The sequence below is a fragment of the Saimiri boliviensis genome, chromosome 12 (genome assembly GCF_048565385.1).
Source record: "Saimiri boliviensis isolate mSaiBol1 chromosome 12, mSaiBol1.pri, whole genome shotgun sequence".
NCBI classification, from domain to species: Eukaryota; Metazoa; Chordata; class Mammalia; order Primates; family Cebidae; genus Saimiri; species Saimiri boliviensis.
The window spans coordinates 90000305-90023472 of NC_133460.1; the positions used below are offsets into that span (position 1 = coordinate 90000305).

General features: G+C 40.9%; 1 protein-coding gene across 1 annotated transcript in view; it reads left to right on the forward strand.

Moving 5' to 3' along the window:
* Positions 1-22832, forward strand: part of SORCS3 (sortilin related VPS10 domain containing receptor 3) — a 616572-nt gene extending 593740 nt beyond the window's left edge. The window contains exons 21-27 of the mRNA XM_003922497.3: positions 3991-4114; positions 5520-5632; positions 10742-10873; positions 13260-13359; positions 14373-14478; positions 19849-20009; positions 20821-22832. Coding sequence (XP_003922546.2) covers positions 3991-4114; positions 5520-5632; positions 10742-10873; positions 13260-13359; positions 14373-14478; positions 19849-20009; positions 20821-20885 — 801 coding nt within the window. The 3' untranslated portion in view covers positions 20886-22832. The remainder of the gene's footprint in view (positions 1-3990; positions 4115-5519; positions 5633-10741; positions 10874-13259; positions 13360-14372; positions 14479-19848; positions 20010-20820) is intronic.
* Positions 22833-23168: the final 336 nt, after the last annotated feature.

Consider the following 23168-nt stretch of genomic DNA (forward strand, 5'->3'; position numbering starts at 1 on the left):
CACACACATTGATTATATATGCATATATAAATGTAAAATATACAAATATTTATGTTAGCTTTAAACTAATAGTTTAAAGCTAAACTAGTAGTTATAAATACTATTTTGCTTTATTCCTTTGTCTTTGTGTGTTATATATTTATATAAATATATTATAAATATTTATATTATATATAAAATACAAAAATACATATATATATTTACTTATTTCCTACTAAATTTTCTACTAATGAATTCCTGGGCTGCTTCCTATTTTGGGCTGCTATGAATAGGCCGCTATGAACATTTTGTTGTTGTTGTTGTTGTTGTTGTTGTTGTTGTTTGTATACTTGTGTCTTCTTTTCTCTTGGCTAAATTCTTAGGATTTCAGTTGCCAAATCATAATATATGCATATGGTTCAACTGATGCAGGATTTTTCTTGTCCCCTTTACTGAACTTGCAGCAGGGGTACCTCCTCTACTTGGCTCACCATGCTCAACCCCTTGCAGAAGGGAGCATGTGAGTGAGGGAGTGTGGGATCTGGCCAGAGGCTCCAGGTACTGACATGGGAGCAAGCTCTGTGGAGGGCCTGTGGCCAGACCAGGTGTGTTACCTCAGGGGGAACGTAGCAGTACCCAGGTGAGGGTGCTCACCACCCTGAAGCCCCAGAGGGGGTGTTAGAGTGCTCCTTTAGCTCTACCATCTGTGGACAGTGGCATGTTAGCAGCTCAGTTGGTCCCTTGCCTTGTCATGTGGGGCATCTGCCCTCTGCCACTGAGAGGAAAGGGCCAGTATGATAGCCTCTCTGGGTACCTGCACTCGGGGGGTCCTGAACTCTTGTCTGGCATCCAAGAAGAATGAGGTCACATGGATGGCTGAAGGGTGGTGAAGGCAGATAATTTTATTGAGCACTGAAAACAGCTCTCATCAGAGGGAAGCTGGAGAAGGGACAGAAAGGGAAGGTCATCTCCTCCCTGACTTCAAGGGGAGTCAGGCTGTCTCCTCCCAGAAGTCAGGCCGTTTCCTCCTCTACCGACTGAGAGGTCTTTATAGGCACAGGATGGGGAGTGTGTGCTGACTAGTTTGTGAGTATGCACAAAAGGATAAAGTGAAGACACCACTCAAAGGTGGGCATGACGGTATAGAAAACCAACTGGGAAAGGGTAGGTATATGTAAAATAGGTGAAGGATGGGGATCAATCAGAGAAAGTATGCCAAACAGGAAGACAGGTTTTTCAATCCAGTCCAAAAATTTAACTTGTAGCTTGGCTTTCAGGCTTTAAAGTGTCTTCGGCTTGGAGGAGGGGCTTCACTGGGTACCTGCCCCTATTGGCCTAGGCACTTGGCTGCCCCCTGTCACTATCACACCACTCTGGAAAAAGTTCTTGAAATTTCTTATAAAACTAAATATTTTCCCAAGTGGTTCTACCATTTTACATTTCTACCAAAATTCTATGAGTCCTAATTACCCTTACCCTGCATCTTCAATATTACTTGATATCATCATTTTATATATATATATATACACACACACACACACACACACATATATGTATTTAGCCACTCTGTTAGGTGTTTAGAGATATCTCATTTTCTCTTTCAAGAATGAGGCAAAGCAATTGAAGGTTTTCTGACAGGTTAAGACCTGACGGGTTGATCAGTAGAAACTATAAATTTTGCCTAGACCAGTTTGTCAATGCAACACATTCTGATTGCTGAATGAGTCCTCACAGATCACCTAACCCAAAACACTCATTTAACAGATAAAGAAGTAAGGCCCAGAATGGGGACAAACTTTGCCTAAGGTTATTGATTCGAACTGTAACAGAGTGAATTTCAAGTCACTGTTCTAATTATACTAGAAACGGTGACTCTGTGGTAACACATGTAGTTACTCCCTTATTCCATGGCCCTGATTGACGTTGCTGTGCTGAGCCCAATTTGACTTCAGCTTCCTTGTCCAAACAGAGCTATAAACAGCCACTGTTGACCCTTTGGACTTTATGTCCATGTCAGAACCTACTTTAACACCTCATCCATTGATTAATTCAGAAGGTCACACCATGTGCGTGTCATCACCCAGGCATAAGTATGGGGAAGAATGCCTGAACCCTGAGGTTTGCCCTTAGTTAAAGCAAGTAGTATATCTCTTTCCATATTCCCTTTCTCCTTTCATTTGCCAAATAGAAAAAGAAAGTATGTCATATGCTTAGGGCAGTATCTCTAATCCTGTCCAACTCTAGCCGTCAACTTGATCATAAAAGAGAGCAATAGAATTTTAAAGCAGAAGAATTAAATTATTGTTTCAAAGGCCCAGTTAAAAATTCTGAGCTAGAAAGGAATTTCAGTATTACAATGGTGACACCATCTGAAAGCTTCGTCTGGGAGCCTCTACAGGCTTTGTATACATGCATCCAGGCCATACATGGGTGTGCTATGAGGGGCTGTCATGCCCCACTTAAAGGGCAGCTCTGTGCATTTCCTAAGTGGCTACATTGCTACTCTCTATCCTGCTGTCATCCTGACACCAAGAGAGGAGAGGGAGGCTGCTCATCCGTTCTTGTGGCATCTCTCTATCAGCTGCCTTAGAACAGCCTCCAACTGTTAAACATCTTACTTTCCAAACAATAGAGAATTTGAGAGGGCATTGACTTAAAGATGCCCACTGGATAATGAGTCTTCAATTTCAAGATCTGTACACTCTTCTCACCAATAAGCATCTGCTTTTTATCAAGATTGTTCTTTCCAGGAAAAAAAAGAGATATAATTAGAGCTGATCCTTGAACAACAAGGGTTTGAAATGCACAGGTTCACTTTTACGTGGGGGTTTTTTTTCAAGAAATACAGTCAGCCCTCCATATCAGCAGGATCCACATCTGCAACCAAACTTAGATTGAAAATACAGTATTTAAAGAATGCAAGACCTGCAGTTATGGAGGGCCTACAATGGGATTGTAGTATGCATGGATTTTTGTATCCACGGGGGTCCTGGAACCTACCCTCTGTGAATACCAAAATAAAAACTGTATTCTGTTTCTCTCTTCATCCTTGAGAAGTTCCTATCTGTTATGATAATTAGGGGGAAAAACCAGAAAGAGAAAAAAGATTGAGAAATGTTCCCAAATATGAATGCTTGTGTATTTTTCAACCCATTAAAAATGGTAAAAATGTCTAGCAATGGAAAACACAGATATAATAATGTAAAAAGTCAGTAATCTGATGATGAATCTAATTTACATGTATTTTCTGCTCTGTGAAAGACAATGTGCAGCTGGGCGTGGTGGCTCACACTTGTAATCCTAGCACTTTGGGAGGCTGAGGCAGGTGGATTGCCTGAGCTCAGGAGTTCAAGACCAGCCTGGGCTATGTGGTGAAACCCCATCTCTACTAAAATCCAAAAAAATAGCTGGGTGTGGCAGTACATTCCTGTACTCCCACCTACTCAGGACGCTAAAGCAGGAGAATTGCTAGAGCCCAGGAAGCAGAGGTTACAGTGAGCTGAAATTCACACCACTGCCCTCCAGCCTGTGTGACAGTGTGACAGAGCAAGACTCTGTCTCAAAAAAATAAAAAGACAGTGTGCTTAGGGTGGGCAATACAGAAGTACATAATGTGATCACTTCTCAGAAAGGTCTCATAGTCCAATGAAATATAGGATGAAACTATAAATGATACCAGATACTGGAGGAGAAGATAAATGATCTTTTATTCCCAAAGCCAACAGAAACACATTACAAAAGTTGTTTCTACTTTGCCACAGGAGAAGGAATGATATTCAGAAATCCGGGATGCCCAGTCTTATCCTTGTTTCTAGAATTTAACATTTTATAATGTGTTTCAAGTATACTAATACTTTTCCTAGATACTGGAAGAATAATCACAGTTTTAGGAAACTATAAAGTTTTAAAATTTCTTTTCCAAGTTAGGATGGCAGTCTGAGAATTTCAGAAAAGGAAGGAAAGTTGATATCCCACACAAGACTGAATGAGTATTGTTACTTCTTCTTGTAGCCTCTCATCACTTTGGACAGCAGCATTTCCTTCACATTCCTTGCAGAGGGAACCAACACCATCACAGTCCAGGTGGCTGCTGGAAATGCTCTTATCCAGGACACAAAGGAGATCGCAGTTCATGGTAAGCCATGAAAATTGTTTTGTCATGCTCCTTCCCGTTCAGTTAATCTCCTCTGCCCACCCTCCCTGCAATCATTGAGTGTCATGGAAATTCCTCAGCCCCTGGGAACATTACATAGGTCCACAGGGAGCTTCCAAACCTACCTCCTACCTAGAGATTGAGGTTGTAAGAGAAGTATATCACAAACAGGTATTCATTGTACCCTGTGTTATGTCTGTCTCACAACCCATTTGGGGTTCTCATTAGACAAAGACGTATCAAATTGAAGGAATTGAAAGATAGAAAGACTGTCATAGAAAGGGCTAGATCTTTCATCCAGCTGAGTTATCTACAGCATATATGCAGGACACACTCTTTGTGAGATGACACCAGTGATTTCCAGAGGTCAAGAGTTATGATCCCTGCCTTATAGGACTCATTGCTCAGTTAATGAGATGACCTATTCACAACCAATGACTTTCTTGATTATTGGAGATTTGGATATCATTGGCTTCAGAAACTAGATAATAAGGCTAAGAGTATAAGCTAGGACTAAGGCAGAAGAGTGGTAAATAGGACTACCATTCTGTTCTCACTCCTGCAGAATGATTCTTATAAATTATTAAGTTTATAATAAACTTAAGAATCATTGAAAGTCCCTAACTACTGCCATTTCACACAACCTCTCCCAGGCCCCTAGACACAACCACTATCACTGTGGTTTTCTAGAAAGTTAAATGAAGGCATATAATCCTCTGGCTCAGATTATGTTCCTCCAGCCTCACGCCAGGTAAATTCCTCTTCCTACAGTTCTGCAAACTTCTCAGGCTCTTCAAGAGGCACGTGGAAGGTTTGTGTGTTTCTTTCAAAGTAAACATTTTAATTGAATTTTAAATTTTATAGGGAAAAGTGTACAGGGCACCAATGTTTAGTTTTATGAATTGCCACAAAGTGAATACACCTGTATACTCACCAATAAGGTCAAGATACAAAGTTTCAACCTGTTTTCTAATCCTTAGAGGCAGTTTCTAGCACAATGGGCAAAGGGATTAAGGAAGGAGAAATGAAAAATTCCATTCCAACCAAGCCTAAATTGTTAATGCTTTGTGTTGGCTCTGCATGGTACCACCTACAGTAGCAGAAGTCTCCTTCTGGAGTTTCATGCTTGTCTTTCATTTCAAGTAATATACAAGAAGAAAGGCTTAAGATCTTAGGAACTGACAAAACTGGTAGGAACACAAATCTACTCCTAATCACCAAATTCTACTTTCTTTCAGAGGTCAGGAAACAAGCTGAGAACAAGGAATTATATCAGAAGCCTTGTGAAAGAGTAGACTCTTTACCGATGATGGTGGAGCCCCGCACCAATTACACCCTCTCTGTTCTCACTCTCCCAGCCTCACTTGAATACTCTCTCTCCCTGCAGAGTATTTCCAGTCCCAGCTCTTATCATTCTCGCCTAATCTGGATTACCACAATCCTGACATTCCTGAATGGAGACAAGATATTGGCAATGTTATCAAGCGAGCCCTGGTTAAAGTAAGTTGGCTTTATCTTTAAGTGCTTGTGAATAAAGAAAATAACTAGATGGTATGGTCCACCGTAGATTTGCATGGATTAAAACTGTATTCTACAATTGAACAGAGATTATTTCTCTGTATAAAGTGAGAGAAAATGCTGGGCGCAGAGGCTCACACCTGTCATCTCTCATCCCAGCACTTTTGAGAGGCCAAGGCAAGTGGATCATTTAAGACTAGGAGTTTGAGACCAGCCTGGCCAACATAGAAAAACTCTGTCTCTACTAAAAATATGAAAATTAGCTGAGTATGGTGGTGCACGCCTGTAATTCCAGCTACTCAGGTGGCTGAGGCACAAGAATCGAATCGCTTGAACCCTAGAGGTAGAGGCTGAGGTAAGCTGAGATTGCACCATTGCATCCAGCCTGAGTGACAGAGCAAGACTCTACCAAAAAAAAAAAAAAAAAAAAAAAAGAAAAAAAGAAAAACTTGCTGGATTAAAGAAGGAGGAAGAGAAAAGTATAAAAGAGAGACTAGTTCAATGTTTGAGGAAGGTAACTGGCCCAATGTTTATTATGAATTTTTCCTGAGACAGGGGCTTGAACTGTTTAATGCACTAACGATGGACCACTCACTCAGTTTTTACTAATGTTATGCACTTGGCTGGCTCTTTGTTCACCAAGAGGGTCTTCTTAACCAAACATTTACACTCACAAGACTACCATTGGCCACAGGTGGCACTCAGAATGCTACAGGCCAGGAAACAGCATTCCAGCAGGGTAATAGAATTACAGAATTAATCCAAGGTCAGATTCGCCTTAGAGAAAGTAAAAGGGCTTTGTTAAACATTTTCTCAGAGGTAGGCACTAGAATATATTGATGAATAAAACATGGCCAACTGAAATGTAGAAGTAAGTCTAATGTATAAGCAGCTCTAAGCTAGAGGCATGGCCAGCATCCCTATGGGGCAGAGAGAAGAATGTGATTCACTCTATCTAGGGACATGAAGACTTGGCACAGATTTGCAACTCAATAAATAGTTGTTGAACTGTTGGAAGAGTTGGCTTTGGAGAGGATACTTGAACTGTTTTCAAGGGTGAATGTCAGTTAACAGGGGCAGGATGATGTCTGAATGAACAGCATGTGCAAAGTCATGGACTGTTTAAAGGAAACAGCATATTTGGGAAATGGCAAAGAGATTGGTGTAGCCAGTCTGTAGGTTATAAGAGCAGGTGCAGCTAAAATTGAACTAGGATGGTTATGTCATATTGTATAGGGCTGAGAAGCCAATCGAAGCTTGACATCTATTCTTTAGGCACTGGGAAGTACAAAAAGTGTGTTTGTTTGTTTGTTTGTTTTAATTTCAGTAAGAGAATAGATTTATATTTCAGTAACCCATTCTGGTGGCAATGCAGAGGACAAGCTGAGATAGGAAAGGAACATAGTGGGGGAGACATTTCTCAAAAGGTGACCAGCTAAAAGACCACTGCAGTTAACTAGGCCAGAAATATAAGGTGCTGAAGAAAAAGAGGCAATGGCTGCTTAAAAAGTTGAACAGTAGAATTGGTGACTAATGAAATGTAGTGTGGCTGAGAGGGAGAGAGAAATTCTCTGATGACAAGAGCAGGTAAGAGATAGCCTTACATTAATCAAGATGGGGACTGTGTAGGAGAAACACGCTTGGGAAACAATAATGATTTGACTTTTAATATAAGTCTGGAGCACATGAGAGAAAATTGGGTGAAGATGATCAGGAGGGTTGAAAATATGGATCTGAAGATCAAGCAGAGATTCATATTGGAGGGAGAGATGTAAGAGAAGAGGCTGTGGAGGTTGTTAGCCTCTCCAAAGAGGAGTTGAGGGGCAAGGCAGACACACTGCTGGTGGTTCCCCAAGGCAGAGAAGAAAGATCCAGGAAAGACATGGAGAAGGAGCTGACAGATAGTAAGAAGACTAAATAGGAGAGAATGACATAAGAGCATTCTTGTGTGGAGTGGTCTGTAAGAGTCACTACACTTTAAATCTTTTTAGAGAGAGACTGTTTGTAGAAAGAGATGAGAATGAGGGCTGGGTGCAGTGGCTCATATCTGTAATCCCAGCACTTTGGGAGGCTGAGGTGGGCAGATTGCCCAGTTTCACTGGGCAATACAGTGAAACTCCCGTCTCTACCAAAAGAAAATAAAAAAGGCACGTGCCTGTAGTCCCAGATACTCAGGAGGCTGAGGCAGGAGAATCACTTGAACACAGGAGGTGGAGGTTGCAGTAAACCGAGATCACACCACTGCAAAGAATGGGATGAAAATGAGACTGCTATGTATGTTGTGTTAGTCTGTTAGTCTGTTTGAGTTGCTATAACAAGGTTCCATAAACTGGGTGGCTAATAAACAACAGATGTGTATTTCTCACAATTCTGGATTTGGGTAAGAGATGCCTGCAGATTTGATGTCTGGTGAAAGCCTCTTTACTTGTTCACAGACAGAACCTTCTTGCTGTGTGTTCATATGGTGGAAAGAGCAGTGGAGCTCTCTGGGATCTCTTTTATAAAGGCACTAATCCCATTCATGAGGGCTTCACCCTTACAACCTAATCACCTCTCAAGGCTCCCCCCGATACCATTACATTAGATACTAAGTTTTGACAGACGAATGGGGTGGGGGTGCAAAAACATTCAGATCATAGCATTTGGTTGCAAGGCATCCGGAATTGGGTTGTATTTTGTATGGTTATATTCATTAAAAACATGCTAGCTTTTTAGGAAGTAAGTTGGTAATTGCAGTAATAATAATCAGTCCTGTCAGTTGATTCTCAGGCCTCAAATCTCACAAGGACCAATCACTCACATGTCCCTTTGGATAAATTAAATGAATCTAGATACACAGCTCCAAGGGCCTTGATGGACTGACACTCCCTGACATTGTTCTTTCCTGAGACAAAGGGTCTCAGGCAAGGCACTAATAAACTCACCACCCATCATTCACTCCACTGGGTGATTTTCTGCACTTCAACTCTGGCCTCCTGAGACTTGCTTTAAGGTTAGGAGAAGGCCTCCTGTCCTACAGACTTGGGCATTGAGACTTCCTGCTACCCAAGATCATGCCTTGGAAGGATGCTGAGGCATCAAGCTAACCACCTCAAGGTTTTAAGAGGATGCCTCCTTAGTTGGTAGACTCTTCAGGCTTCTGACTGCTGCTTCTTACTTCCCTGCAGGCTGGCTCTCTTACTTTTCTTTATCATATCCCTGAGAGTTAACTCCAATCTGTAAGCCTAATTCCAAATAGGAATCAGAACAGAGCAAAAGGAAAACAACCAACTTCTCTGCTTCTGTTCAATCTAGCAACTATTTATTTAGTTTTTACTCTGTGTCAAACATTCTTTGAAACAGTGAGACCCCAGACAGAAATATCTGGGCAATCACACCATAAGAATCTGTATTATTCCATTCTCAAACTGCTATAAAGAATGACCCAAGACTAGGTAATTTATAAAGAAAAGAGGTTTAACTGACTCACAGTTCTGCATGGCTGGGGAGGCTTCAAGAGATTTAACAATTCTGGCGGAAGGCACCTCTACACATGGTGACAGGAGAGAGAAGAGGAGAAGATCGGAGAGGGAAAAGCCCCTTATAAAACCATTACATCTCATGAGAATTCACTCATTATCATGAGAACAGAACGGGGGAAACCACCCCAGGATTCGATCACCTCCACCTGGTTCCTCCCTCAACAGCTGGGGAGTATGAGGATTACCATTCAAGATGAGATTTAAGTGGAGACACAAAGCCTAACCATATCAGAATCTATCTGAGAAAAGACTGCACCAGACAGGTGTAATTCTGTGTCATGGTAGACATGATCTGTATATCTCTCAAATACAGTGGACATGGTCATTTGGAGGTGTTTGGGGTGGGAACCTAAAGTGGAAGAGACCACTGCAGGCAGAGATGGTCGGGGGCACTTCTTGGGGGATGGGAATACTTCACCTGCTTCACAAATTATGTATTTGGAGTGGCAGAAGAGGCGCCGGTGATCTGGGTAAAAGATCTTCAGGAGACACATAGGAAAGAACAACCATATCCTTCACAGGGAAGAACTCTGCATCCTGTTTTCTTTAAAAAATTGCCTTCAGATTGAAGCTCACTCTAGTTTCTATCACAAAAGCAGTATCATCCTTTTACTAACCACTCAAGAATAGACAAATTCACTTGTATGCCCCGCCTCTTAACAGCTTTTAGTATTTTGTTATTTTTTTCTTCTGTACATATGTATTTTTATAGAGTTGTAACCAAAGAAATGTAAGGAAATAGATTGGAATGCAGCTATCACAAGTAATTTTCTATGTTGTCTCGTAGTACTCATTACCATCTTAATGGTAGCATAATATTATATGAGATTATACCAGTATTAATTTTTTTGACTACTGGAGGTTTTCCCATTTATTTACTATTATAAGTAATGTTGTATTTTTTTTCCTGCATATGGCTTTTCCTATATTTTGGATTATGTCTTTAGAACAAACTCGCCAAGTTACAGTTACTGACTGAAGGGTATGAATATTTTTATGGCCTTTAAATTAAGTATTTCAGAAAACAAATTGGCAATATGTACCAATTTTTAGCACTGCCAGCGCCAAATGAGGGAACTTCCTTCACTGCAGTCTTACCAATATTAGCGATTACACTTAAACAAAAATCCTGCTTTAAGAAGTGAAAGTAAGTGGCACTCAGCTTTCTTTAAATTTGCATTTTCCCGTGTTTGTTTATGACTCCTTTTTCCTCGTTTGCAGCCATCCTGTGTTTCAGCCAGAAGCTCTAGCCCTCATAGAAAAATGGAAAATATGAGAGCAACTTTTGCAAATGTCCCCAGCAAGTAATGTTTTGAAAATCATTTGCAATACCATTCTAGTTTCAGTAAAAATGTATATAAAGGCAGAGGAGGTCGTGAAACTAATTTTTTACCCAGCAGATCTAAGGGAAAAACGGAAAGAAAGCCTGAGCGTGTACCGGAGCCTGTGCCGAAGAAGCTGCCTTTGAAAAACGCGTATTAGCCCTCTGGCTGTGCACACTCTGCCCTTGTCATTGATTTGGGGAGGGCTGGCTCCTCCATAACCTCTCTTTGTCTAAACATCCTTGCAGGTAACCAGTGTCCCAGAGGACCAGATCCTCATTGCCGTGTTCCCTGGCCTCCCTACTTCAGCAGAGCTTTTCATTCTCCCACCCAAGAACCTGACAGAGAGGAGGAAAGGCAACGAAGGGGACCTGGAGCAAGTAAGTGAGAGCAAATCTGGCTGGGACCCTCGCCTGCACCCCATACCCTGCGGGGGCGCGAGGCTGTTTTTAGCCAGAAAGGGAGACAGGCTCTCTTCCGTTGCCCCAACAGCCAAGGTTTTGAAGTGCAGTCACCCTTACCCAGAATAAACACAGGTGCAAATAGACTGGAGCATTCAGCTACTCAGGAAGGAACTGCACCCCTGGCATTATTCATTCCAATGTCTGACATCCCTGCACCAGCTCATGGCTCCCTCCCAATGACTCCTCCTGAGGTACAGGGGAAGGAAGGCAGGGTAGAGAGAGAGAAAGGGGTGGGGAGAATTTGAATTTCCTTGTCTGTTTCTGGGACTATGTGCCTCTTGTCTTTAAACTGCGCTAGCCCCTAGAGATCCTGGCCAATTTTAAGCTCTGCTTCTGAGGAGAAAATGAACTGCTTTCAAACATGATTCTTTGGAGAGGGGTGTATTGCCTCACTTTGCTTTAACTAAGGAAGCAACATTTCCAAAAGGGATTGTGATTTACTGTTTTTATCAAATGGGCATATAAAACAACTGTGATCTGCACACAGTCCTGGAAGTACAGGGAATGGCAAGGCCGGCGTTTCTCCTAGTCACCCTCTAGTCCTCCTGAGGTCTTAATGGCTGCACTGTTTCACGCTTCCTTTCTTTCTCATGATGCTAAGTCAGATGAAGTAGAAATAAGTGAGCATGAGGCTGCAGAAAATCGGCATGAATAAAATACATTTGCTCCCATATGAGGTGATCATTGTACAGATATATTTTATGTCCCTATGAGACTCACTGACCATCACTTCATCCTTACAGCCATCCACAGACCTTGAGCAGTATGGATGTGATTGCAGTTTCTCTGGAAAATAATTTCTTGCATTGCAGGGTTGCATATTGAAGTTGGCCAGAAATAAATTTAGCTTCTCAATGCATATATCACTTTTACAAGACCTCTTTATTCTGAAATAGCAAGTGGCATGTGTGAACTATATTTGGAAGCTACAATATCCATCCATTTAGATAAATAGGTAATTACAGTGATGAATAGCAGCTGTGATATTAAGGCACGTACAGCAAGATAAGAGTTAGGGACAACAGCCTAAGTCGGCCTCAGCTTTCATGTGGGAATTACAGAGTGATTAAATCGATGTTATGTGTTCTGAGACTTGCGAGGGAAAAGTAAAGAGCGAAAATTATCCCATAAAAAGGAGGCAGCTTCTGCTTTGATGTTCACCTCCCATTGTCTCTAAGATAGAAAACACAGAGGAGTGGGCTGGGAGTATATGTGCCTGCTTTAATCCTGGCAAGGGCCTACATCCCCTGTGTGTATGACTTAATCAGATTACAGAGCTAATGATGGGTTGACTTTCTTTCATTGGAACCCGTAACAGGTCTTCTTACGGTGTTATAAAGGCGCAGATGAAAGAGCAGTGAACTGGGAGTTGAATGAAACACCTGAGTCTATTATTATTAGCTCTAATTCACCAGTGACTGTAGCCATGCCTCTTTCTGTCTTACTCTCCTCTTCCGAATAAGCAAATATTACCGTCTATAGCAGGCGTCCCCAAACTTTTTACACAGGGGGCCAGTTCACTGTCCCTCAGACCGTTGGAGGGCCGCCACATACTGTGCTCCTCTCACTGACCACCAATGAAAGAGGTGCCCCTTCCTGAAGTGCGGCGGGGGCCGGATAAATGGCCTCAGGGGGCCGCATGCAGCCCTCGGGCCGTAGTTTGGGGATGCCTGATCTATAGTTATCCCTCAGTATACACACGAAAATAATTCTAGGACTCCTGATACACCAAATCTGTGCATCCTCAAGTCCTGCAGTTGGCCCTGCAGAGTCTGCATGTAAGAACATGGTGAAACCCTGTCTCTACTAAAATCACAAAAATTAGCTGGGCATGGTGGCACACACCTGTAATCCCAGCTACTCAGGAGGCTGAGGTAGGAGAATCACTTGAACCCAGGAGGCGGAGGTTGCAATGAGCTAGGATCAGGCCACTGCACTTCAGTTTGGTGACAGAGTGAGACTCTATCTTAAAATAAATAAATAAATAAAGTTTGGCCTCTGTATATGCAGGTTTCACATCCTGTGAATATTCTATTTTCCTCCACTTTAAAAAAAGAAAATCCACATAAAAGTGGATCTGCTGAGTTCAAAACTCTATAGTTCAAGGGTCAACTATACTTCCTTGGTTTTGCAAGGCTCCAAGGGCTGTGAGAACCAAACTGATAAATATGTTCCAGTATCCTGTTCCTAATTGAACCATGGTCACTTTTTACCTGTTGACCTTCTCCTTGGTTTCTTACCCCATGAGGGAGCATCATTGCATGTCACGTCATGCCACACATCCTGTCTTTTTGTTTTTCAGATTGTAGAAACACTGTTTAATGCTCTCAACCAAAATTTGGTCCAGTTTGAGCTGAAGCCGGGAGTACAAGTCATTGTGTATGTCACACAGCTGACATTAGGTAAGTGCCTCTGGGAACCAGGGAAATGGGAAAGATAATCTGTTATCCCAGAGAGAAAAAGAGGAGAGGATCATGAAATCCTGCTCCATAATGCCTGAAAGTGGCTTTGTAAAAGGGTCCCTTTTGTAGTGAATATTCCGAAGAATTGGTCACATCAGTCAATTGTTCTGAAGGCATCCTGCAGGAACACTTTCTTAGGCGTAGCTTTGCCACTGAATCTCTAGATCGTTTTGGAGAAAACCTACAATTTCTTTGGGTCTTAACCTTATTTATTTGTTTGTTTGTGTATTTATTTATTTTGTCTGTGACAGTTGGAATTACATGGGGTAGTCCTAGCTCTCTTCATTCATATGATTTTCTGATTTTAGGAACCTTGGATGGTAGGCCATAGAACTTTAAAACTCCCTTCTAGTTTACAATGTATGAGTCAAAGTAGAAACAGGAACGAACTTTAGTTGGTCTGTTTATTGAAAAATTTTAAAGGCATGGCTCATTGGGCATCTACTTTTGGCTCTCTGGGAGAGTCTGTTTGCTAAATGGTTCATAGTAATATAAGATTTTTCCACTGCGTAGGTCACAAATGTGCCCATCCAGTGGGTTTTTACCAGAACAATGTAAAGGAAGAGAATGAAATACTGCGTTAGTACTTAACCCAAAGTTTCAAATGGGCTGCCTGTAATTATGCTGACAGGCACACAGGCTATCTAAGAGAAATAGCATTGGAGCCCTTCTTCCACTCCCCTGAGCTGGACATCCATTGTTCAGTTTATACCAAGAACTAGCAAGTTTCCCCAGGCTGAACAGAGAAGTTTACTTTCCCCAAGGAGTGGTAATCAGGTACCATTCTCATCATTGAAGCCAGGCTCTCTGCACCCAGGTATCAGGCAGGGTAATTGGAGACTAGACAGAAGGATGGAGATCAGTGGCCTCCTTCCTTCAATGAATACTTCCTCCAGCTAACAGCTTCCAAGTGAACATATCTGTTCTTTTCCTTATCTCTTCTTCCTTCGTAGCTCCACTGGTGGACTCCAGTACTGGGCACAGCAGCTCAGCCATGCTTATGCTCTTGTCGGTGGTATTTGTTGGCCTGGCTGTGTTTTTGATCTACAAGTTTAAAAGGTATGTGCTGCTATCACTCAGTTTAGATCTTGGGGCTGGGGTCATTGCAAATGATTCCTCCTGTAACTAACTTTACTAAACTCACCTCGAGAATGTGACTTTAATTCTCCTTGAACTTCTGTTTGACAATGAATAGAAACAAAAATGGTTGAGGGTCAGGGAATAAATGAGCTGAGCCTCTGAACTCTATCTATTATGATTTATAGATATAATGAGTTAGGTAAATAAAGGCTGGCCAATGAAGTCAATTTATTATCTTCAGGAGAAATGTAAGAGGTTTTCAAACCTCAATCAAATTTCTAAAGTAAGGTCTTATATATGCAGAAGATCTTTTTATACAGATCAATATTCATTCAGGTGGTTAAATAGAGAAAATGCAGTTAGAATCTGATACTCACATGTACAGACACAGATGCATTTTCTTGTCTCCCATTATGGCTATTTAGTGTCTCTGTTTAAATTTGTGTGCTAAACATATTCAGCTATCATCCCTTTCCCTCTTTTTCCTGTTTTAAAGGGAAATTGATTAGGAGAATGAAACTCCACATGTCTTGAGAAATTATTTTTGAAAGCTACAGAAGGGGTGATGTAACAGATACTTATTAAAAGCATAAAATTGAAATCAATAATTCTGTACCAACATTCAAATTATAATGTCTACTAGAATGTATACCATTTAAGATAATTAAGAATGTAAACTCTGAAATAAGACCCAATTTTAAGTTTTAGCATTTGTAACCTTGGACAATTATATTTGCCTCTCTAAGTCTTAATTTCTTCACTGGTAAAATGAGGATAGCAATAATATTTTATAGGTTTGGTATATGATTTAAATGTCATAATGTGTGTAGGTGCTAAGTACTAAGTAATCAACAAAGCTATACTATTATAAATAACAAAGCACATGCCTGCCAAAGATGCCCTCTGTGCCATAAACTGTCACATACTAGGCCCTCAGTTGAGAAATGTGCTTCTGGGAAGCCTGGGTAAAGTAAAAATGTCATTAATGATTGTCAGATGAGTTTTAAAGCATCTTTTGGTCCTGGGAGTCTTTCTATGAAGTAAAGATAATGCTTTTAGGTTTTGGTAGAGGTCAGTGGTAAAGGTGCCTGACTCTTCCTGCCCTCCTTCATCCTGCTTATCTCTCCTTTAGTGGCTATTTCAGTTGCTTAAGAACACCAGTTTAATTCAATATACATTAGCCGCAGCAGCAGGCATTCTATCAACACCCTCCACACACTCTAGGAGGACAGAGTGAGATTCACCTTCCTACTCAATTTATAGACCGGTATGTGAGTTCATGTCCTCTTGGCTCAAGACGTGCCAACCCATATACCTCTGTTCCCTTTGAAGGGTGGATAAAACCTTTATGTCAAAATTCGTGAGAAAAGGTTGAATATAGAAACAGCCTGGTTAAGGCAACACCCATTTATTTATAGATGTACTTCAATTATATGCAAAGAACATTTCACTTTTCACTCAGCCAAGAATTTGATTGTGGGGAAGTCTGGTGGTTGCTGGGGCGTGACAATCAACTAAACCAAATGTCTCATCTCTGACTCCCAGAACAGCATAGTTGCTGAGGACAAGGGCCAATAGAAATCCTGCAAAGAGGCTTTTATTGTCAGGTTGATCCAAAGTAAAGATACTTAAGGATCACTTATACTGGGACTTGGAAAACTTCTGTTTTTGTTTGTTTGTTTTTTAAATAAATGCTGTTATACTCCCTAGATAGTCAACTTATTAATTTAGGCATCTCTAAATGTGTACACCTTAATAATGAATCCAGGCCAGGTAATGACATCTCTAAAAAATTCTACCTTCGTAGCTTCCAGGTATCAGCCCACCCTTTCCGTGTCCCTGACAGTGAATCATGCAGCTGAGGCCACAGGAAATAAATGCCAATCAAACTGGATAATAGCAGCATCAGATAAAGAGTAATTAGTCATCAGTTAACCTTTACTTTTCTAGCTCTTTCTCCTGGAAGTTTTACTCCCAGTACTCAAGCCCTTTGGTTGAAAATCTGTTGGATTTCCTTTTCTTTCTTTTTTTGGTCTCCTTTCCCTCTCATCACATGGAACCCCAGTAGTGGCAACATAAAGGGTGCCTGGCTTACAACAAATACAGAGGTCAGGTTCCTAGCCCTGGATTCCCAGAGTCTCCTTTGTTTCTTTCATTACTATCCAACAGAACTTTGGCAATGTTAAAAATGCTCTATAGTCTGTCCTGTCTAATACAGTAGCCAGTAGTAGTCTGACTGAGGAACTGAATTTTAATTATATTTAACTTTAATTAATTTAAGTGTAAATAGCAACACCTGGCCATTAAATGCTCTGTTGAACAGCACAGTTCAGTGTAAAGACATTTCTGTTTCTGTGTCCAGATCATTGGCCATACTGAGTTTCCAGATCTAAAACTTCCTCTCTGTAATTGCCAGCATTAACACATTGGGACATTCATTCGTCCTACAAACATTTATTGAGTACTTCCTGTGTTCCAGGTGCTGGAAATGATCTCAGTGTCCCAAATGGTCACTTCACATGGAAAAAGAGAATATAATTACTGTGAGCCCCAAGCTTCCTTTAAATGAATATTACCTGGCCTCTCGCAGTCTGTCTTGCTCTTGGATAGTGACTGCTATTTTCTGATATTCTGAGCAATAAAATTAAAAAGCATTATAAGATGGTTTTACTTTCCGAAAACAGCCTAACAAGAGTGGTTTCTTTCCGTAACTGAAGATCTGCTTTTTCTGTATCCAAGAAAACGTCTGAGCTTCTTATATTCCTTCCAATCTTTTTATAGTAGGGCTTTCCTTATAGTCCAAAGCCTGCTTTGCTCTCTCTAAATTTCCTCCTACAGGCTTCTAACACTCATCATACCTGGGACAAATGAATACAAACTGCAGTTGGGTTTTGTTTTTGATTTTTGGTGGGAGACTTGGGCCTATTCATATTACTCCTCTTATTTAAACCTGTAAGAATGTTGGACAGGTCTCTTGATCTCTTCATTTCCCACATTCCTTGTATGCAGAAATGGAGTTCTGACTTATATTCTCAACAGTCCTACAAGCAGATGTGTTAAGAATGAAAAGCAACTTGACAGATTTTTAAAATTCTGCAAATTGAGATGCAAAATTTATTCTCTTCTAATCGTCGATTGCAAAAAGATAAAAAATAGGCCGGTTTTTAAATGTATTATTTGGAAATTGAAATAAAGTGAGTAATCTCTATAAGGGCAGGCTTATCCAAATTCTCATACGTATTGTGAGCAAAGCAGAAAAGGGGAGGCAGTGGACTCTGGTTACAACTCTGAAGTACACATACTTATGTGATCAGGAATGGTTTGACCACCTCCAACACCTAATCAATATTACAGTTTATCCCAAACTTCATGAGCAAGATGTACTTTTGTAATTGGAAGGAAACTAAGTTATTAGACTGTATTTTCATTTAGATAAAAAGAATATAAAGGCCAGCATTAAATGTTAATTATACACATTTAGAGAGCCTACTGTGCTGCCTCACATGGATGCTGTTTACTTCAGGTTCTTGTAAATTATATTAAACTGTTTTAGACCAGTAGGGGTCACAGGGACACTTCCTGTAAGATATGGAAAGCAAAAATTAAAGACAAAAACTGAATGCTAAAAGTAGTTAGAAACCACTAAGTGTTTTAAACCTATTTTCATATTTTTTCTTCTGAATTAGCTGCAGGAAAACCTAATTAAGAGCTTCCACATTTCACATCATTTGGGGCTGGAGTGTAGAGGGGAATGTAGAAGCTTGAGAATACCACTGCTTGGCCCAGGACCACAAAGTAGTTTTCCTTTACAGATGCATGGGATGTCCTGGATTGGGGTGGGTGTCCGATGTCCCAAGCTTCAATCCAATTACTATGCTAGTAATTGGCTTTGTGCAATGTCTAGACATTAGTCTAATTTCCCCATCCTTTCATGAGGTAAGAGGGATCTCTTCTAGAAGTGATATTCTAAGATAAAAATATGATCTTTTTATTGATGAATATAGTAAAGTAGAAAGAGCACAGGTTTTAAGCTACTTTATTCATTGATTCAACAAATGCTTAATAAATGTTAACCATGTGCCAAGCACTGTGCTAAGTCAGGTGGATAGCAGAGAGGATAGAAAATGTAGACCTTGCCCACATGAGGCTTTTAGTCTAGTGGGACAGAAATACAGAAAACATGTCAATAAATATTGCCTATTACATCACCCTAAACCAACACCATGTTTATTTCTTACATAGTCAGTGTTCCATAATTACATGTTTATAATGGAAAGTTGGATGGTCAGAGTGGGCATCTCAGAGATGACATATAAGGCAAGCTCTGAGAAGAGCAGAGGGCAGCGTGTTGTAGGCAGAGGGAACAGTTGGTTCTAAGTCCACAAGATGTTGAAGAGCTGCATGTATTAGATCTTGCAACTCAAAATTTGGGTCTCCAACTGATTAGTAGCATCAACATCACCTGGGAGGTTGGCAGAATTGCAGAATCTCAACTCATTCAGTCTAGACTTGCACAGCCACAATTCACATTTTAAGGAAGACTCTGGGTGATGCTTAGGCATGTTAATGTGTGAGAAGCACTGGATTAAAGAAATACAAAGGCGGCTACAGAGGCTGGAACGCACAGTGTGTGAGGAAGTAATGAAGATGGGCCAAAAGATGAATGCCTCAGGAAGATTTCATTGTGGACCTGCCCACTTCTCCAACCCCAAGCCAGTCTGCCTTGTGTTTCCAAACCCCACCTACTACTCTTGTATGTTTGAATGAAGCTATTTATCTTCTCTTAATCCTTAATCATTTCCAAAATCCAAAAAGAAGCTATTGTCATCCTCACTAAACAGATGAGGAAACTATCAAAATGTTTAAGGTATTTATCCCATAAGTGATGCTCTGAAAATTGTAGCAAAGGCTATGCATGTATTATTTCTTATTTATAAAATAAGCCAATGTGAATTGAGTAAGTTGATGCAACCTTAGAAAAAAAGGTCTTTTCACTCTGTACACAGTCTCAAAGTCCAGCTCCTTTGAAAACTTAACACCAGGTAAATATCTATAGGGTTTTAGTACCTAACTGCCCTTTTATTTATACCTGCTTGTGTTTTACCCTCAGGAAAGGTGCATTCCTCAGGGAGTTCTGTGATTTACATCTTCCCCAGGCATCTGGGTTCCTGGCTGGCCTTGTGTTCCTTGGCCTCGTGTCCTCCTTGTCTCTGGGGTCACCAGTACCTTTCCCTGACATTGACACTTTCTGTTAATAGCTTCTTCCTCCCCTTATTACCCAGGATTTCCAACTGGCCAAGTTTGGCACACCCTATGAGCTTAATCTGATTTTGCTCCTGTCCCATGTAGGAAAATCCCCTGGATTAACATCTACGCTCAAGTCCAACACGACAAAGAGCAAGAGATGATTGGATCAGTGAGCCAAAGTGAAAATGCCCCCAAAATCACACTCAGTGACTTCACGGAGCCTGAGGAGCTGCTGGACAAAGAGCTGGACACACGGGTCATAGGTACATGCGCCTGCTTCACTAAGCTCCTCTATCCTGTGTCCTCTAAACACTGTCCTGCTTCATCTGTCCTCTAGACACTACTAACCTGGAGGGTGGGACAGACAACTACGTACAGTGACAGAATCCTGTTTTAAATTTGTGGCCACAAGAAATTGGTAGATTTTTTTTTTCCCCCTTAGAAGTCATTCAGGATTGGAAGTGCTGGAGTCTGGGTTGGAGAGGGATGAAGCCAACTATCCATTACTGCTGGGCTTTGTCTTCTTTTTCTATAAAGCGAAAGTATTATATGTCCTTATTAATAATTACATGAATGTGGAATCTGGCATCAGATAGCCCTGGGTCCATTTTCTTGCCCTGTTCATCTGCTGACTCTGTGACCTTTCTGTGCGTCATATTCCTGATCTGTGAAATGGGAATAGTAGTACTTAGGATTTGATTCTATTTCTATGTAGTAACTAAAAATAATAATTCTAAGACTGTTGTGATAATGCCATGCTGTTAAGTCATTAGCCCAGTGCCTGCCACACACTAAGTTTCAATACACATTGGCTGTTACTATTATTATCAATAGAGTATAAGATGGTAGTCAATGTATTGATCCCACCTATGTGCTAATGTGGGAGGTAGTATATTTTAAATATGGATGACATAAGCCAGTGAGCTGATAGGTGAGGATATCCAGGTGCCTTTTAAATAAATTCCTACTATGCATCTGTTCTAGGTGGCTTGGTATTCAGCAGTGAATAAAACAAAGATCCCTGCCCTTGTGGAACTCACCTCCATTTCTCCCTGTGTCTTCTCTTCCCTGCAGGAGGCATTGCCACCATTGCAAACAGCGAAAGCACAAAGGAGATCCCCAACTGCACTAGTGTTTAATACCAGCAAGCCACGTGGTCAACCACCTTTCTGACTTTTTATTTTTGATGATTACTATTACTAATTATTATGGAAAAATAAAAATGTCTTTTTTACCTTTTGTTTACCAAGGGCCCCTTCACAAATAGCGGGCAAATGCCTAGCTTTGGGAGAAAAAGGCATTCTTAGCTGATTGAAATGAGACAAAGGGAATAAATGGCTGTATTTGTGCTAAAAGCAAAGGATGCATCTTCCCACAGCCTACTCGCTTCTGCCATTGGTAGCTTAAGGAGTTTCTTTTTCCATGTGGTCTTTTTTCAAAATTTAAGTTGGGTTGGCTTTTTGTGAACCTCTCATCCCCACTGCAGAATCACCAACACTCTCCCCTTCCTCAGCGCACACACATACAACACAGATCATTTCCCAGTTAGATCCGCAGGAAGTAGGTTGGTGGGCGTGGGTGTAGCTGCAGAAAGCGTGCACAACTTTGTGAAAGAGGCCCTGCCTTGTGCATGTCCACGGTGAGGCTACGGATGGCTTATTGTATATAATTACAATGTAAATAGCTTTTTATTTCCTAAGAAATAATTTAATGTTTAGTAAAAAAGAAAACAGAAAAAAGAAAGATGCGCGTATTGGCTTACAGACTGGCCCTCAGAGCTGACCAACCCTCCAGGCCTGCTCAGTGTGTTGGGTTTGGGTGCTCTCCTGTTGTCTGTCACACTTAACTCTGGCATCTCCTTGTCCATGCCATAGCTGGTTTCTACTTATGTATATAAAGGGGGGTGGGGGGAGGGGCTTCTCTGTGGCAGTTGATAAAGGAAGGACTCTAGTGACAGCATAGAACATGGCAATCGTTTCTGTTCCAAGAATGGCATGAATGGTGAAGAAGAGGCCCCCTAGAGGCTTCATACTGAGTCCTCTCAGATGGGGGGAAAACAGCTTCCTCTCTAAAACCAGAAAGTTGATATTTATCAGCCTGAGAAAATATCTTTTTCTAAAGAAAGCAGTCAGTGGACCTTAAAATGACAATGTTTTTAAATTGGATTATATGAAAATGTATAATGCTTAGGGTGAATTCTCAGGCTATTCTGAGCTCAGAAAAGTCCCCTGGGCACTAGATAAAGCCCAGTAAATGTCTCTTGGCATGGGAAGAGTTACAGAGGTTGGAAGGGAGGAGGTGTTTGGAATTATGAGTTCACAAAACTCTCCAGGCCAAATAGGGGTCTAGCCTTTAAAGATATTAGTCAAAGGCAATTTTGGCAAAGCTGTGCTATTTGCTTGTCAGATGTACACAACTTCCTTAAAGTCAAATGTCTGCCTTCAGTTCCCTTAAGGTAGTTCTTGCCTCTGGGGTGAGTGGCTTTCAAAGCCTGTTAGCTTTTCCAGCACCTCAGCCCCTTCACACATTTGCACATACCAATTTTTTTTTCCATAGGGTCATGTTAAGCCATGCTGTAAGCATTGTTTTTATTTTCAGGCTTAGCCTGAGCACACTTATTTTTGAAAATGATATAATGTATATATATGGGAGGAAAGGCCACATTTTGTACCTGTTAATTTTTGTGGGATGTTGTTCCCATTCTTCTTTGTGAGACAGAGAGAGAATGTGATATAGAGAAATCTGGCTGGCTACAGCATAGATCAGTATTAGGAATATTTCTAAAGATCCTGCTTTTTTTGTTTCAAGGGTTAAATGGGGCAGACAATTGCAATACTTGTACTAAACACTGGAATACAATGCATGAGTCATATCTATATATACAGTATATGTACATATACTGTTCTTGGTTTTATTGTTCCACTTGAATATTTCTACTGTAAAAAAAAAAGGCAGTGGTTTTGAAATTGTTGAAAATAAATGTATTTTTGTACATCAAAGCTACATACTTGGCTGAGTTTTCTCTTCGGGGAGTTTTCTTTATCCACTGTATCTATAAACTATTGCTACGGTGATGCTGCATGGAAATAATCTATGGCTATAACAACAGATACTTGGGTTTTGCTCATGAATCTTTAGGTTGGCTCTGGTTTGGCTGAACAGATCAGGACTGACCAGGCTCTGCTGGTCTGATCAGGAAGAAGGTTTCAGGTAATTTGAGTCTGCTCCATGAATTGTCATCATCCTGGAACCAGCAGCTACCCAGGACATGTATTTTCATGGTAGATTGTAGAATTCCAAGTGAGGCCAACAGAACAACCTATGTCTCTAAGGCCTTGACTCAAAATGGTCACTTTATTTATCATCATCCACATTCTATTGACTAAGGAAAATCACACAGCCAGGTCCAACCTCCATGGTTA